This window comes from Acinonyx jubatus, chromosome B2 (assembly GCF_027475565.1).
Source record: "Acinonyx jubatus isolate Ajub_Pintada_27869175 chromosome B2, VMU_Ajub_asm_v1.0, whole genome shotgun sequence".
Classification (NCBI taxonomy): domain Eukaryota; kingdom Metazoa; phylum Chordata; class Mammalia; order Carnivora; family Felidae; genus Acinonyx; species Acinonyx jubatus.
The window spans coordinates 146268552-146285218 of NC_069385.1; the positions used below are offsets into that span (position 1 = coordinate 146268552).

The following is a 16667-nucleotide window of genomic DNA, read 5'->3' on the forward strand; positions in this document are numbered from 1 at the left end:
CCCCTGCCCCCCTCCCTGCCTGTGCAGGTCCCACTCTCCACTTCTCCTGAGGGCAAAATCAAAAAGCAAATCAAAATAAAAAGGAAAATTCACCCAGCAATTCATCAGAGAAATAGATTTGGCCCCATGGGATCCAGCCAAAGGCTCACGTCGTGCGGACTCAGCCTCGTCCCCTTTGTCAAACGTGGTGATTTTCTCAATCAGAAATGCCCCCACCCTGCGGGCCTAGGTTCCACCACTGTCTCACGTTGTGATTTACAGAACCCGCTCATCACTCTCTCTGTTTATTCTCTTTCTACATCGTAGTCGAAATGAGATCTTGAAACATCAATCTTCCTTCTGCTTCACTTCTTGCAAACCGTACGTGGCTTCACCTGTCAACCTCCTTCTAAATGTGTCTGCCCTCCACAATCTGGCCTCCTGTCCTTCTCACCAAATTCACTTCTGAACTGCCTTCGCCCCTTACCTGTTTCTTTCCTTCACTGGGGAGCGGAGCACTTGAGAGGGTGCTGTCTGCGCACCGAGTACCTACGGGACCCAGCACGGTATCGGCTTTCAACCGCTCAAAAAGTTGTTTATGAATATAGGATGAAATGAGGCGTATGGTTATGCCTGTAAAACTGCCTGGTAATCGCACAGACGGGTTCATGAGCCACTTTGGAGAGATGGTTGAGATGGAGAAGTCAATCCACGTCGGATAGCACGTTCAGAAGGGACTTCAGTGTGTCCTCAGATGGGTAAGTGAGTTGAATGTCAGAGCCTCCCTTGATTTAGTGAATGACATCGGTCATCCTTTGGGAGACCTGTACATTATGATACATTTCTCCTTCCCGCATCTCTGTGTCTACCTACTTCTGCCTGGATTCCAACCACCCCCCCTGCCCGCCCCGCCTCGATACACCTCTCTACTCTCTGAAACACCGATAACAGATTTTGAAAGAAAGAATTTGTCTTGGCTTTTCTGAAGGGCATCCCAAGTAGACTGGAAAAGCTGCACACATATATGATCTGGAGGGCACTGGAGACGGAGGTTACATATATATATTTTAATAAGCTCTCACAAGCTTCTTTTTTCCTTAAAGATTAATTTATTTGTTCCCCTGCCTCAGTTAAGTCAATATGGCTTCCAGCTTCATAAATGAAAGGTACATTACATAATAGAGCTTTGGATGACAAGAACATTTGTTTACTAATTCAAAATCACATTGTTAATGAATAGAATGAATGACTTAGGGGCGCCTGGGAGGCTCAGTCGGTTGAGCGTCCGACTTCAGCTCCGGTCACGATCTCACGGTTCATGGGGTCAAGCCCTGCGTCGGGCTCTGGGCTGACAGCTCAGAGCCCGGAGCCCGCTTCAGATTCTGTGTCTCCCTCGCTCTCTGCCCCTCCCCCGCTCACACGCTGTCTCTCTCTGTCTCTCAAAAATAAATACATGTTAAAAAAATTTTTTTTAACGTTTTTATTTATTTTTGAGACAGAGAGAGACAGAGCATGGACGGGGGAGGGACAGAGAGAGAGGGAGACACAGAATCAGAAGCAGGCTCCAGGCTCTGAGCCGTCAGCCCAGAGCCCGACGCGGGGCTCGAACTCACGGACCGTGAGATCGTGACCTGAGCTGAAGTCGGACGCTCAACCGACTGAGCCACCCAGGCGCCCCTAAAAAAATTTTTTTAAAAAAAGAATGAACGTCTTAAGATTTTTTTTCTCCCCCCACACGAGAAGATCGGCTTTAACATTCTACAGGAGACTCAGATTTCTAATCTTTCCAAGCTCAGTAGACTTTAATGGTCCCTTATCACTGTGGACATTGTCACTGAGTGGACGAAAGTCCAGTCACGCTGCACATTGATTAGGCAAAGACATGAATGTCCTCCTCACCGCTTCTGCACAAACAGCTGTGAATCAGCTTTCACCCACTTCTTACTTGTATCATTTGCGAATGAACAAAATGCAGTCTGTGTGACTTTAGTTAAGTCAAGGTTGGCTCTGTTTCGTATTTGTGTGCCTGTGTTTTGTAGAAAATGGTAGGGACGCTTATGCACGTTCCAGATGCCGGAGAAGTATGGTTCCATCCGAGTAGGGCAACCGCTGGTCACAAGAACAAGTTTTGCGATCTGAGTTTACTACGGCCTTCCCAGCTCCTGTCTGGGTGACTTGGGGCATGTAACTTGGCCTCTCCAAGCCCAAGAACTCTCACCCGTAAAAACTAGGGATGATCCTTTGTACTCTGTAGTTCAGGAGTAAACGAGCTCAGGATTTGGTGCTATGTCAGTGCCCAGAAAGTATTAAAGAATCATTTTCTAAAAATGACTATTAGTATTCCTATGTGTCCCCACACTTCAGAAAAAACAATTCTTTATAATAATGTACTGTATCATTGGGGGGGGGTGGAAAAGGAAAACATCAGAATAAAAAAAATCTTAGTAGAGCAGGCAAGCGTGCCCAGTGCCGAAAAGGCAGAACTAACGGGCACAGAGCCCCTCTGCCGGGAGGGGACGTGCACACGAGCTGAGAGAAAACTCCAGAGAGTCACTGCGTGCGCGCACACCCGGGTGAGCCGCCCTGGGCGTCCATCTGACGCCCCCCCCCCCCCACGTGAGGAAGGGGCAGCTTCGGGCTCAGCGTGGACCCCCGGGCTCACCTCCTGTGCAGCACAGAGAAGCCGCGTCTCCCGATGGGCTGGGAGGCGGCCAGCTGTCCTCCCCCTGGGTCCCGGCCGCTCCTGCCACACAACCGACCCAGCAGAGCGGCTCCGACTCTCCTCTCCTCTCGCGCCTGCCCGGCCCCGCCCTGCCCCCCAACGGCCTGTGTCCGAAGCCAAGGCCGGCGCCCACCCGTGGCCGCCAGGGGTACCCACCTCGTCAGCTGCACGCGGCCCTGCTCGGGGAGAGGGTGTTCTGGCCGCAGCGCCAGCCGGGCCCTGTTATACCTCCCCGAGTCCCCGTGCCCCTGGCTCAGGCGCTGAGGTCACGATGTCAGTGTCAAGGGCTCCTTGTGCACCAGGTGGGTCCCCGGGGCCCACTTCTCCCCTCTCCCTGATGCTCTGTAATTTGCGGAGCCGGGAACCGTCCTCATGCAATTAGAGTAAACGCACTGCAGGCTGAGCGCTGGTGCAGCTGGGGCCCTGGGGGGGGGGGGGCCCGGGGTCCCCGGACTTCATTAGGGCCTCCTGCCAACCCCACCCATATCCCACTGGTCGCCACAGCTCAGGAACAGACACCTGAGAATCCCAAGTGCTCACTTCGTGAATAGTTTAAACTGCACCCACACTGATAACAGAAGATCATTGAGGGGCAGGGTCAGAATCCCCACTGCCCCCCCCCCCACCTCATGATAGACGGGGTCCAGAAAGGAGCAGGAGGGGGACTCCTGGGGTGCTGGCTTCCTGATCTGGGGGCTGGTCGTGGGCTCTGGGTCAGTCCATACAGCTCACTGAGGTGCTCCCTTCTGAGTGTGTTCATTTCTTTTCCAAGTTTGCCTGCAAATGGTTGGTGGCCCAGAAGGTCAGGTCCTGCGGTCATGGTCCAGACCCGGGTCTGAGTGTAACACTTATTATTTTGCTTTAATTTTTCTTTCTCTAGTAATGCTCATCCTCATGGGTATGAAATGGTATGCTAGGATGCTTTTTATTTACTTTTCCCTATTGCTGAGTGATGTTGAGCCTCTTTTCGTGCTTATTGGCCATTTGTGTGTCTTCTTTGGAGAAATGTCTATCTTTTCTATGTCTTCTTTGTTGTCTATGTTTTTGGAGTCACATCCAAGAAATCATTGCAAAATCCAGTGTCATGGAGTTTTGTCTTATTTTATTTTTTTGGTAAGTTTTATAGTGTTAGCCCTCAAAGTTAGGTCTTAGGTCCATTTTGAGTTAATTTTTGTTGGTGGTGTGAGATAAGAGTCTCATTTCCTTCTTTTGCATGTGGATATCCAGTGTTCCCAACACCACTTGCCGAAAAAACTGTCCTTTCCCCATTGAATGATCTTGGCACTCTTGTTGGAAATCTTTTGATCAAATATGTGAAAGTGCATTTCTGCATTCTCTATTCTATTCTATTCCATTGGTTTATATGTCTGTCTTTAGTCCAGTACCATACTGTTTGATTGCCATAGCTTTGTAATCAGTTTTGAAATCAGGAAGTCTGACATCTCTAACTTTGTCTTTTTCCTTTTTCCAAAATGGCTTTTCGCTATTCGGAGTACTTAGAAATTCCATATGAAATTTAGGTTGTACTTTGCTGTTTCTGTGAAAAACATCATTGGAAGTTTGATGTGGTTTGCATTAAATCTGTTGGTTTCGGGGTAGTATTGACATCTTAACAATATTAAGTTTTCCCATCCATGAACATGGGATATCTTTCCACTTATTTATGTCTCCTTAATTTCTTTCAGCATTGTTTGTATGTTCAGTGTATGAACTTTTTGCCTCTTTGGTTAAGATTATTCTTAAGTATTTTTGTTCTTTTTGACGGTCTTTGAAATGCAATTGTGTTTTTAAATTCTTTTTTTTGTATTGTCCATTGTTGGTATATAGAAATAACTGATTTTGGTGTGTTGATTTTGTGTCTTCCAACTTTGCTATACCCATTAGTTCTAACAGGATTATTTGTGGGGTCTTTAGAGTTTTTCACAAATAAAACTTTATAGTCTGTTCACAGGGATACTTTTATTTCTTCCTTTGCAATTTAGATGCTTTTTATTTCCTTTCGTTGCCTGACTAGTATTTCCAGTACTGTGTTGAATAGAAGTGATGAAAGCAGACATGTTTATCTGGTTCCTAATCTCATAGTTAAGCTTTCAGTCTTTCCCCATTGAGTATGATGTTTGTTGTGAGTTTTTCATATATGACCTTAATTATGCTAAAGTAGTTTCCTCCTATTTCTAGTTTGTTAAGGTGCTTTTTTTTTTTTATCATTCTAGAGTATTGAATTTTGTCAAATGTCTTTTCTGTGTGAATTGAGAGGCACATGTGGTCTTTTCATCCTTCATTTTGTGCTAAATTTATGTTAAAGGAATTTTTTTTCTTGTGCCAGCATAAAAAAAGATAATAAAAGAAAAATGTTAGGATATACCGTATGTAAGGAAATTTTGATTGACGTGAACCTTATTTGTCTGTTTCTATAATGCATACAAATAACACTAATTTTTATTTTTTATTATTTTTTTAAATTTTATTCATTTTGACAGAGAGTGTATGTGCGTGTGAGGGAGGGGAAGAGAGAGAAGGAGAGAGAGAATCCCAAGCAGCCTTCACACTGTCACACTGCTGGGATTGATGCAGGGCTCATCTCTGGGCTAGATCTCAGGAACTGTGAGATCATGACCTGAGCAGAAATCAAGATTTAACTGAGCCACCCAGGCACCCCAAATAATACTGATTTTTAAAAGCAATAGAGCATGTTAAGATATCAAAGTTGACTCAATGTTGAGAAGTTTAATTTTTAAAAAAGCTTATAAATCTTTCACTGCAAATTGTACAAGGACAATATAAAAAGGGGACTGAGAGGAAGAGTAAAGTTACTTTATAGGTTGTATTCCTGTTAAAATAGATAAATTATTTTCTGCCCAGAAATGAAAAGCTCTTTTTTTATCACTAAAGATTCTTATTAACTCTCTGGGTCTTGACATACTCTCAAATGATTTTTATCAAAAGCTTCTTATTAAAAAAAAAAAAACTGGTAAAGCTCATTACTGCTTCTTTTTACTATATTTGAAACATATTGCCTGAAGCATACCTTGCCTACAGATTCTCAAGCTTTATGGTTATATCTCGTTCCTCTCTCATCCTTTTTGCTGGCCAGGCTGAGAGTAAAAATGAGCTGAAGATATCTTACACATCTAAATGATTTTCAGATTTTGGGGTGCCTGGGTGGCTCAGTCAGTTAAGTGTCTGACTTCTCAGGTCACGATCTCACAGCTTGTGAGTTCGAGCCCCGCATCGGGCCCTGCGCCAACAGCTCGGAGCCTGGAGCCTGCTTCAGATTCTGTGTCTCCCTCTCTCTCTCTCTCTCTCTCTCTCTCTCTGCCCCTCCCCCACTCACACCCAGTCTCTGTCTCTCTCAAAAAATAAAGAAACATTAAGAAAATTTTCATGATTTTCAGATTTCAAGATTCTCACTAGTCAAACAAAATATCGTATATTTATGATATAAAAAATGGGGGTGACTAAAAAGTACTTGCGGTGGACATTCAGCAGTAGTTAGATCACAATATGGTGGAGCTGTCCTATTTGCAGGCCCATCTCGTTGATTGACCTTCACTTTGTTACATTTCTTACAAATTGCAGGTTTGTGTCAACCCGCTGTGGAGCAAGTCTGTGGGTGCCATTTTTCCAACAGCGTTTGCCCACTTTGCGTTTCTGTGTCTCATCCTCGTAATTCCCACAATATTTTAAACGTTTTCATTATTATTATATTTATTGTGGTGATCTGTGATCAATGATGTCACCACTGTAATTGTTTCGGGGTTCCGAGAACCGTGCCCCAAGACCATGGTGAACGTAATCAGTTAATGTTGTGTGTTGAATCACTATGTTGTACACCTGAGGCTGAGAGAAGATTGCGTGTTAAGTACATCATGCAGGGGCCCCCGGGTGGTTTCCCAAAGCTGGGTTAAGCTGGGGGTACCACTGGGAGTTCACAGGGGTGTATACAGAGCTGCGATCCGCGAGGACCTGACTTTGTTTGACCTTCCTTATCTCAGCAAGGGCTCAAGAGGTCACATGGCTCAGCGAGTTGTTGCCCTGTTTGCAGTTACTGAGGGTCTAACACCTTTATCCCTGGACTTGCAAGTCTCTGGAAGGGGACTAGGGGCTCCTCGTCCAGGAAATTATTTTGCCTGGAACCTGACACAGGCTAAGTCGCAGGCTGAGAGGGTAGTAGTGTGGGGAGAGTTTAAGCTCCAGCGGGACAGGTGGAAAAGCCTGGATAAGGTCTTCGCATCCTAAGAGTGAAGACCAGGAAGGCTGGTGTGAGGGTGGAGAGGAGCCCTGCCCGCGGCCACAACACCCACCTTCCTTCGGCCTTGAGGAGAAGGCACCTGAACACACGTGACGAGGAGGCTGGGGATGCGCGGTGACAGCTCCCGGGGCTGCGACCTTCTGGCTTCCCTCTGGGGCGGCAACTGAAGCTGGCATCCCCTGCCCCCAATCCTCCTTCCACTCCCCACTGACTGTGCTGGGGCCGCGTCTCTCCCGCCCTCGCGGAATCTGGAGGTGGGGGGTGTAGAGGAGACCCCAGGGCACAGGGCTCCAGGACCCTCGCAGGCTCTCCACGCAGCTCTGTGAAGCATCAGTGATCTCAGGTTCGCCAGTGTAACTACCCATCACAGTTAGAAACTGGACAATGACTTTGGGGCAGGGCCTAATAAGGACCTGGTGTCTGCCTCTCCTTTCGAGATTGTCTTGTGAGTATTTGCCAGGACATTCGGGGGCACCATGACGGCAGCACAGAAAGTTCGAGGAGGGCTATCTGTCACTTTATTGTGACCCCCACTTAAAAGGTCCAATGAACTTACCAATGCAGCTAGAAAAGTTTATCATAAAGTTAATGAGGAAAAGTAAAGACACAGGAATATCTAGGAAAATACCCAAAAGAAAACCTTTAAAGGAAACTGGCTCTCTTCATTAAGGTATACAATGAAACATCTATATTCAACAGTGTGGTACTGGGGCCTGGATAGGCAGACAATGGGCTGAATAGAAATTTCACAAATAGATACAATTACATACACAAATTCACTATAAAATAAAACCGGTATTTCAAATCGCAGAGAAACAGGTTTTAATAGAGGCCTTTGAATCAATGCTATAATTATTTGGAAAAAAGATAAAATTAGATCTATTTATTCCTCCAACCATATCCTCATAACTTTCCTCTGTTTGAAATAATCTCTAAATAAAAAACAATTCAATACGAATGAATAGTCCCCAAGGCAAATACTGGACTGGAGGAGGTGTGACCCAAGAGCATGAACTCCCTGGGGTTCCTCGCCAGTCCCCTACGTACTGCAAATCTCCCTGCCTTTGCTCAGGCCCCTTCCTCAGTCTGGGACGCCCTCTCTCTTGGCCACCTCTAGAAAAGTTGCTCAAGACTAACCTTCATAGGGTAGTTCAATTTTTTATTAATTTTATTTTTTTTAATTTACATCCAAATTAGTTAGCCTATAGTGCAACAGGATTTCAGGAGTAGATTCCTTAGTGCCCCTTCCCCATTTAGCCCATCCCCCTTCCCACACCCGCTCCAGTAACCCTCTGTTCTCCATATTTCAGGGTCTCTTCTGTTTTGTCCCCCCTCCTTGTTTTTATATTATTTTTATTTCCCTTCTCTTATGTTCATCTGTTCTGTCTCTTAAAGTCCTCATATGAGTGAAGTCATATGATATTTGTCTTTCTCTGACTAATTTCGCTTAGCATAATACCCTCCAGTTCCATCCACGTAGTTGCAAAGGGCAAGATTTCATTCTTTTTGATTGCCGAGTAACACTCCATTGTATATATATATATATATATATATATATATATATATATATATATATATATATACCACATCTTCTTTACCCATTCATCCATCGATGGACATTTGGGCTCTTTCCATACTTTGGCTATTGTTGATAGTGCTGCCATAAACATGGGGGTGCATGTGTCCCTTCGAAACAGCACACCTGTATCCCTTGGATAAATACCTAATAGTGTAATGCTAGGTCATAGAGTCGTTCTATTTTTAGTTTTTTTGAGGAACCTCCCTACTGTTTTCCAGAGAGGCTGCAAGGTAATTCTATTTTCTGAAGGTTAGTCTTGAGCAATCCAGCAACTGCACTACTAGGTGTTTACCCAAAGGATACAAAAATTCAAGGGTACACATGCACCCCAATGTTTACAGCATTGTCTACAACAGCCATATTATGGGAATGGCCCGAGTGTCCATTGACTGATGAATGGACTGATGAATGTGTATATATATATATATATATATATATATATATATACACACACACACACACACAATGAAATATTATTCAGCCATAAAGAAGAATAAAATCTTGCCATTGCCATGGCGTGGATGGAGCTAGACAGAGTATTATGCTAAGTAAAATAAGTCAGTCGGAGAAAGACAAATACCATATGATATCACTCACATGCGGAATTTAAGAAATAAAACCAATGGCCATGGGGTGCAGGGAAGAGAGGAAAAAAGGAAAAACAGACTCTTCACTAAAGGGAACAAACCAATAGTTACCAGAAGGGAGGTTGGGGCGGGGATGGGTTAAATAGGTGATACGGATTTAGGAGGGCACTTGTGATGAACACTGGGTACTGTGTGTGCCTGTCGAATCACTAAATTCTACACCTGAAACTATTTCACACTGTTAACCAACTGGAATTTAAGTAAAAACTTGGAAAGAAAAATAAATACTAACCTTCGATATTGTCTTTCTTTTCCAGGCATTTATGATTCATTCTGATTAGTCAGAATTAATTCCTGTTTTGTTCGTTCAGCCGCGCTTAGGAAACAAGCAGCTGAAAAATCTCCCCCACCCCTACTGTGTGCTTGAACTCGCCAGGGATGAGTCTCAACATTTTTTGCACCGCAGCCTTTGGAAATCAGGCGCAAGTCGGGCCACCTGGCCCCCCTAAGACCACCCAAGAAGCACACGGGCATTTGGGGGCAATCGGAAGGCGCGGCTCCTCTGCTGGGATGAGCGGGGAGAGAGCCCCGCGAGTGAAGGGCTCTGTCTGCCCTGCGCACTTCGACCCTGCAGGGTCGACGCGGTGACGACACGGGGCAGAGTTGCGGCGCGGCCCCGCTGGGGCCCGTCGTCTAAGCTTCCGGCCTGTCTTCTTAGCCGCGAACTCGGAGTCCGGACTCGCCAGGCTCCCTGAGGTCCACACCGGGGCGACCGGCTCTGGGAGCCCCCGCCCGCGGCTGGCTCGGGCGGGTGGCGCCCTCGGACCGCAGGGAGGGGGGGACCGCAGACAGGTGCCAGGCAGCCGCGCGGGGGGAGCCCAGGCCCAGGCCGAGGTGCTCGCGTCCCGGCTCCGCCCCCGTCGCGACTCCTGGGGGAGCTGAGCCTGCTTTTCGCGTCGCGACTTTTCCAGTCCGGTCGTGGTCCATTCGCGTGGGAGCCGGAGCTGGTCTCCCGGGCGTCCCCGAGCCGCCTCCTGGATCCCCTGCGTCCAGGACAGCCGGGAAGCGCCCGAGTGTCACCTCTGAAATAAAGCACTTGGACACCATGGTGTGTCGTGACGAGGTGGCCGAGTGGTTAAGGCGATGGACTGCTAATCCATTGTGCTCTGCACGCGTGGGTTCGAATCCCACCTTTGTCGGTTGCGTGCTTTTGATTTACGATTATTTTTGTGTCTCCTTCTGGCGTTTCCAGCTTGGGGCCAGCTCCCTTCAGGTGCCAGTCCCAGGAGTGCCTGGTTGGCTCAGTGGCAGAGCAGGGGGTTGCAGGCCTTGGGATCGTGGGTTCAAGCCCCACGTTGGTGTAGAGACTACTTAAATAAATAAGCTTGAAAAGAAAGCAATCTGCCCGCTGTTCTTGAGCTTCCCCTGGAGAAGGTTGTCTTTACCCTTGCTGTATAAATTCTGCCACTTACCCCTTTCTTCTTTAAGGGAGTATTCCTGCATTTGTGACCTTAATTCTTTAGAGCGGATATTATTCTTCATTTTCACCCTGTCTAATATATTCTCTTGATATTTAGCCATATTCCTTGAAGAGCTCTTGTTTTTAGCCCATTCATAATTAGGAGACTTGACTGGTCAAAGGCTTGAACCTTATGAATCTTTTTTGGCAATTGACCAATTTCCAAATGGACCAATTTATTTCATTTTACAGTGTTACCGCTCATACTTGAGTAAGCCAGATTCTCAATACAATGGAAATCTAGTATTATTTTAGTATTTTATGTTTAGAGAACAATAGAATATAGGTTCTAGATAGACGTTTGAGGTGTATCCATTTAGGAAAATGTTTCCTCCTCAAATTTCAACTCGTTTTTACAATTGCATTGCCTTCTGTTTAAAAACTATTATCTTCAAGAATTTTCCAAAATGTTTTTATGTTTAACTTTTTTTTTTTGAGAGAGAGAGAACATGGGAGGGGGAGAGAGAGGGAGAGAACCCCAAACAGGCTCTCTGCTGTCAGTGCAGAGCCTGACTCAGGGCTTGAACTCGCCAACCGTGAGATCACGTCCTCAGCCGAAATCAAGAGTCTGATGCTTAACCTACTGAGCCACCCAAGCCCCCTGAAGTAATAATTCTTCTTCTTCTTCCTCCTCCTCCTCCTCCTCCTTCTCCTTCTCTTTCTTCTTCTTTTTTTAAAGACATTTGATTATAGCAATTTAAAAACACATCGATGATTGGAAATAATAATGTAAAAATATTTGCAGGCTTATCTCAGATCTTCAAAAGTCCCCTCTATTGTCTAGCCTTGCCCGTAGCCTCCTCTCTGTCTGCTCCTTCCAATTTGTCTTATGGGCAACTATTCTATCATCAGGAAACAAACTCGCCAATATCTCCTCCACACCCCCTGGTAAGTTACCACCTAAAACTTCATTGGCCTGTCTGTGACTACATTGAGAGCCTTTTGTTCTTTACAGCGAAGAAAAGAAGAAAATGCATTAATAGGAAAGGAAATCTGACCTTAGGACTCTCTGATGAAACACTAGGCTTCAGAGAATCCAGTCGTCTGTGGAAAACCGATCTGAAGAAAAGTCTTTCCTCTCAAATTAAGGTACTCCACTGCACGGTAGCACTGTGAGTGAACATAGCATCTGGGTGCGATGTGACCGTGTCGCCGTGAAGCCGTGGGTTTTTCCACCCAGAGGTGGCGGCACCTGCCGACTGCGACCTTCCTTTCCCGTTTCCCCTTCGTTTTCGTCCTTCATCCCTCAACCTCATACAAGTGATTCTTATCCTCTGCGTTCTCTTAATGCTTGCCCCAGAGAGCAAGTGGAAGAGAACTTTATCTTACGCACTTGCCCGTCCTGTGGGATGTACCATTTTGGCTCACCCACTCATTCTCTGGTGTGCATACTTCTGGAAGGCCGAGGGTTGGCTGGCTCTGGCTAGTTGAGCAAAGCGCTCCTGTCCGGCCAGTCTCAGAGGCTGGCCTGGGGCTTACGTCCACAAAACCAGCCACTGGAAGTACTAGTGGGATCGCCGAGGGAGCGGGGAGTGGTGGCCAAGTCACAATGGACGGGATCCAAGGAAAGACAGGGAGGGAACGGACGAAAGAGGTTCTGGGGCTCAGGCCGGATGCGCCAGAGGAGACCGTGTGTCACAGACGCCTCTCTGAGTGGTGACCCCCGCTCGTCTCTCACTGCCACCCCCGTGTCATCCATCGTGGCCCACACGCTTGTCCTTGGAGAGCTGGTCAAGGCTCTAAGCTTCCTCTGTTCTATGCAGATATGGGAAGAATGGAAGTTTAGCAAGTGCTCCGTGCAGAAGCCTTTCAGCACTCACAATACTGTCAGGAACGTAAGCTCAAAAAAAAAAAAAAAAATTGCAGTGTAATGTAAAGCAGAAGTAAGTTATTGAAGCTGTGTGGACGTGGTGTAATGAAGCCCCAAAGTAGGCATAGGCGATCGCCATTATTTAGTACGGGAATAAAATAACCACATGCATACGTAAACAATATTGAAATATGGTAAACAGAAGTCTTCAACATGGAGTGAGAGCCTGTTTATATCAATTCGAAGATTTTGCACTCTACACATATATGAGAAAGAAAAAATACCAGATATTTTTCAAAGTGGCTTCATCGGAAATCTTATTGCCAGACCTACGCATTGTACCCAAATATGTATATTTAATTCCAGTTTGAGAAATCAAGAACAAAGTTCTTCATTTGAGTTCGTGGAATGCCAGGGGCGCCTGGGGGGCTCGGTCGGTCGAGCGTCCTACTTCCGCTCAGGTCATGATCTCACGGCTCGTGGGTTCGAGCCCCGTGTCGGGCTCTGTGCTGACAGCTCGGAGCCTGGAGCCCGCTTCAGATTCTGTGTGTGTGTGTGTGTGTGTGTGTGTGTGTGTGTCCCTCTCTCTGCCTCTCCCCCCCTCACGCTCTGTCCCTCTCTCCTTCAGAAATAAATAAACATTAAAAAATTTTTTTAAATAAATTAATTAATGGAAAGCCAGATTACTTTGTGCCCTTTGGTAATAAAGAGACGGATTGCGTCGTGAGGGCATCAGGACGCTAACAAATGATGTCTAGGAATAAAACCGCAAATTGTTTTCAAACTTAGTTTCTTTATTCCTGTAAAAAGATACATTCCTATGAGTAGCAAATCAGAGAGCACAGAAACATATAAAATGAAACTCTTCATACTATGCCTCCACTTACCTGCTTTCTCTCAAAACAGGTAACCACTCTTATAGTTTACTTTTTATTCTTCCAGAGATACTTCGTGTGTGTAACATCAAATCAAATATATTTTACTCCCATGTGAATGCTATTGCCCTGAAATTGCTTTTCTTTTATTGATTAAAATCTATCATGGATGTCAAACTCTATCAGCACATTTAGCACTTGCTCACTTTTTCATGAATTTCATAAAATTCCATCCCTTTGGAAGGATGGATATTTATGGATGTATGAATGCTTTCAACTAACTAGAAATATAGAATCTTTGGTTGCATATTTAAGTTGTTTTTTAAAAACAGCTCTGGGATGTCTATTTTTCTTAGTGTAATCCTCATGCAGACAATTATATTTATAGGATCTGATTCTAAAGAGAAATTATTGGGACAAAGGGTACATTACCTGGTAATTATGATTAAATTTGCCAAATTGCTTTCTTTGCTCGTTTCTTACTCCTGGAGTGTTCGTGGTGAAAGAGCCATCTAACAAACATGAGAATTTTTTGGTAATGTTTATTCATTTTGAGACAGAAAGAGAGCAGGGGAGGGAGAGAGAGAGAGAGAGAGAGAGAGAGAGAGAACCCCAAACAGGCTCCGTGCTGACAGCACAGAGCCCGACGTGGGGCTCGAACCCATGACCCGCTAGATCATGACCCGAGCCGAATAGTCAGATGCTTAACTTACTGAGCCACGCAGGTGCCCTACCAACATAAGACTTTAAGTGACTTCTTGAGGGTGACAAGATGGAAAATGAGAAAATGATTCAGTCCCTGTTGTACGGGCTCCTGTGTCAGCTCAGGACCGAAGGTTCCAGTTTCTTGTATGAGAATAACTTCCATTATGTCTTTAATATATTTGTTATATGTTCAAGTTCCCCACGTCCGTTGTATTTTTACGCTTGATCTTAGCCAAAAGGCCCAGAAGTGATGTACCATTTTATTTTTAAACACGGCACAGGAAGACTAATGGTTATTTCAAATGACCCTACTGAAGGCATCAGTGAAAAAACAGAGTTGTTCCAGCTTTATGTAGAGTGCCAACGTCCACCCTGACGTCCGTCTCTGTGAATCAGCACAAACGGGCTGAGAATTGCATAACCAAGAGTTCGAAATTCTTGAATATTTAACACGAAAGAAGCATTCTCTAAGGAGAAATTTAAGCCCAGAGAAAGAATACAATCTGTCCAATAAAATAAAAGAAAACAAAGCATCAGAAGGAGAACACTGTGAGTGGCTCTTCTCTTGGGGGGGGTCTGGTGGAGGATCTTGGATTTCTGAAGGTAGAGGACGTGCCTGTGGTGCTTGTGGAGAAGAAGGACCATATAGGCGCTGGCCCAGCCCATGAGACTCAGAAACAAGAAATCCCGCAGGGCCATGAGGATGGGAAACGTCCACTTCATGATCTGGCTTCTTGGGAGGACGTAAGAGCAGCTATTTCCGTGGCTAGCTTGTGACCTGTTTAGGCTGCTCGTGTTTCTGACGTAGTAGAGTAAGTTCATGCTGACCAAGGAGTTGAGGACCCAGAAGAAGAGGCAGAAGGGAAGGATGTGCCTTGCGGATGCTGGCTTGAAGCCGGCGGGCACGGGGGGCTCTGGGGCTGATGGTGGTGGCCTGGACCACGGCCAGGAAGCTGCTGGTGGAGATCGAAAGGCCCCGGGCCACCCTCTCCAGAAACACAAACGCTTTACAGCCCATGTCACCCAGGACGTTTCTCACACCAAACATCGCTATTGTTTTCAGCGTTACCTTGGACAAAAGTATCACGGTATTTGTAAAAACCAAGTGGATGCTAAGAAGGTGTACAGATTTCGTCGCAGTGCCCGAAAAGAAGGCGCACGTATACTTCACAAACACAGAGATGTTCCCCACGATGCCGGGTCCGGTGAGAAAGAGAAAAATTGTTGCCCGGATATTGTTCAAAACCATGTTTTTGCTTCAAGGGCAGAGAAATTTGAATCCAGCAAGAGGCTTTCGAACAAAGCTGTGGGCCCAGTGGATCTGCGAAGAAAAATGCACATCAAAGGGCTCCTCCGGTGCACAGAGGACAGTCACGGTGTATGTGACAGAGCAGATTTCTGTCCAAAGAACTCTCTTCCTTTCCCCGTGAGCGCTCTCAGCGGGTCATTCTATGTGGCTTCGGATGCGATCCTGAGAATCAGAATACAGAATCTGAAGTGGCAGTCCGGATTTGGTTGTCTGGCTCCACACCGGCGAAGACAAACTACGTGCTCCAGAGTTTATGTGTCCCCGATACGTTCGATCCCAGCGTGTGCTGAGCGGAACTAAAATTTCCCCCAACCGGACGTCCCCCTGTGCTTTCCAGTTCCTCGCGTAACATCACCATCAGCCACCCCCAGGAAATCTGGGTCTTGCTCACCGCCCCACGTCCCCACACGAGAGCCTGAAAACCTCCCGTTGCATCAGTGTCTTTTCTAGCTCCCACATTCAGCCTGTCTCATCTGAACCCCTGAGGCTCAGCAGGCATGACGAATCTCATTCTGACCAGGATAACAATTTCCTGGTGTGCCTCCCGATTCCAATCTTTATACCTCTGATACACAGCCCTGAATACTTCCAGAGCTGTCTTTGAAAGCCCAGACTGAGTCTGTGAGTTCACTGCTTGCAAGTTTTCACCGGGTTTTCCTAGTTTCAACACCAAATCAGACGGCGTAGCCTTTGGAGATGGGACCCCAACTTTTAAAGCCGGATCAGCCAGAGACGTGCAGACATGGTCCGTGGGCTGGACGAGCTCTGATCGGACCTGATGCAGTCTGGGCAGGGCCCGGGGGGTCGGGGGGTGGGGAGACCTTGGAATGCTGCCCGGCAGGGGGGCAGGGGTCTGCACAGGAGGTCTGAGTCCCGCTGAGGACACGGAGGACACCCCAGGGGAGGCCTGGGTCCCTCCAGGGCGTGTTGCCGGCGCCCGGGAGGGGGCGGTTAGGAGAAGCCAGCTAACGAGGAACTGGGTGCTGTCCTGAGACAGGGGCGGTTAGGAAGTAGGGACTCCCAGGGGTGGGCAGGGTAGCCAAGTGGGCTGGGGCCGCTTGGGTAGGAAAAGAGGAAGCACAGCCACGAAGGGTGATGGCGCCGGTCACACTCGCTCAAGAGCCCTGGGGGAATCCGTGTTTGCAGGGAATTGAGCGGTCAGCTGTCCCGCGGCTGTCCTCCCACCCTGGTTAACAAGGGAACTGAGGCGCCTGCTGTCAGTCCCAGCCCGCCGGCCCCCTTCGCGCCTGGGTGAAAATGCACGCTCTCGCCCCCGACCTCTCCCACCTCCCTTTTCACCCAGAAGTGGCTAGAACACTGCTGACAGCTT

General features: G+C 46.7%; 1 protein-coding gene and 1 non-coding gene across 2 annotated transcripts; one reads left to right on the forward strand and one right to left on the reverse strand.

The window, feature by feature from the left end:
- Positions 1-10236: 10236 nt before the first annotated feature.
- On the forward strand, positions 10237-10318 carry TRNAS-GCU (transfer RNA serine (anticodon GCU)). Its single transcript has one exon. It is a non-coding gene; the product is annotated as a tRNA-Ser (tRNA).
- A 2813-nt stretch (positions 10319-13131) lies between these two features.
- Positions 13132-15633, reverse strand: LOC128315719 (putative vomeronasal receptor-like protein 4). The gene is given in 2 exon segments (XM_053223234.1): positions 13132-14937; positions 14939-15633. Coding segments are annotated over 2 exon segments (900 nt in total). The 5' UTR covers positions 15278-15633; the 3' UTR covers positions 13132-14376.
- Positions 15634-16667: the final 1034 nt, after the last annotated feature.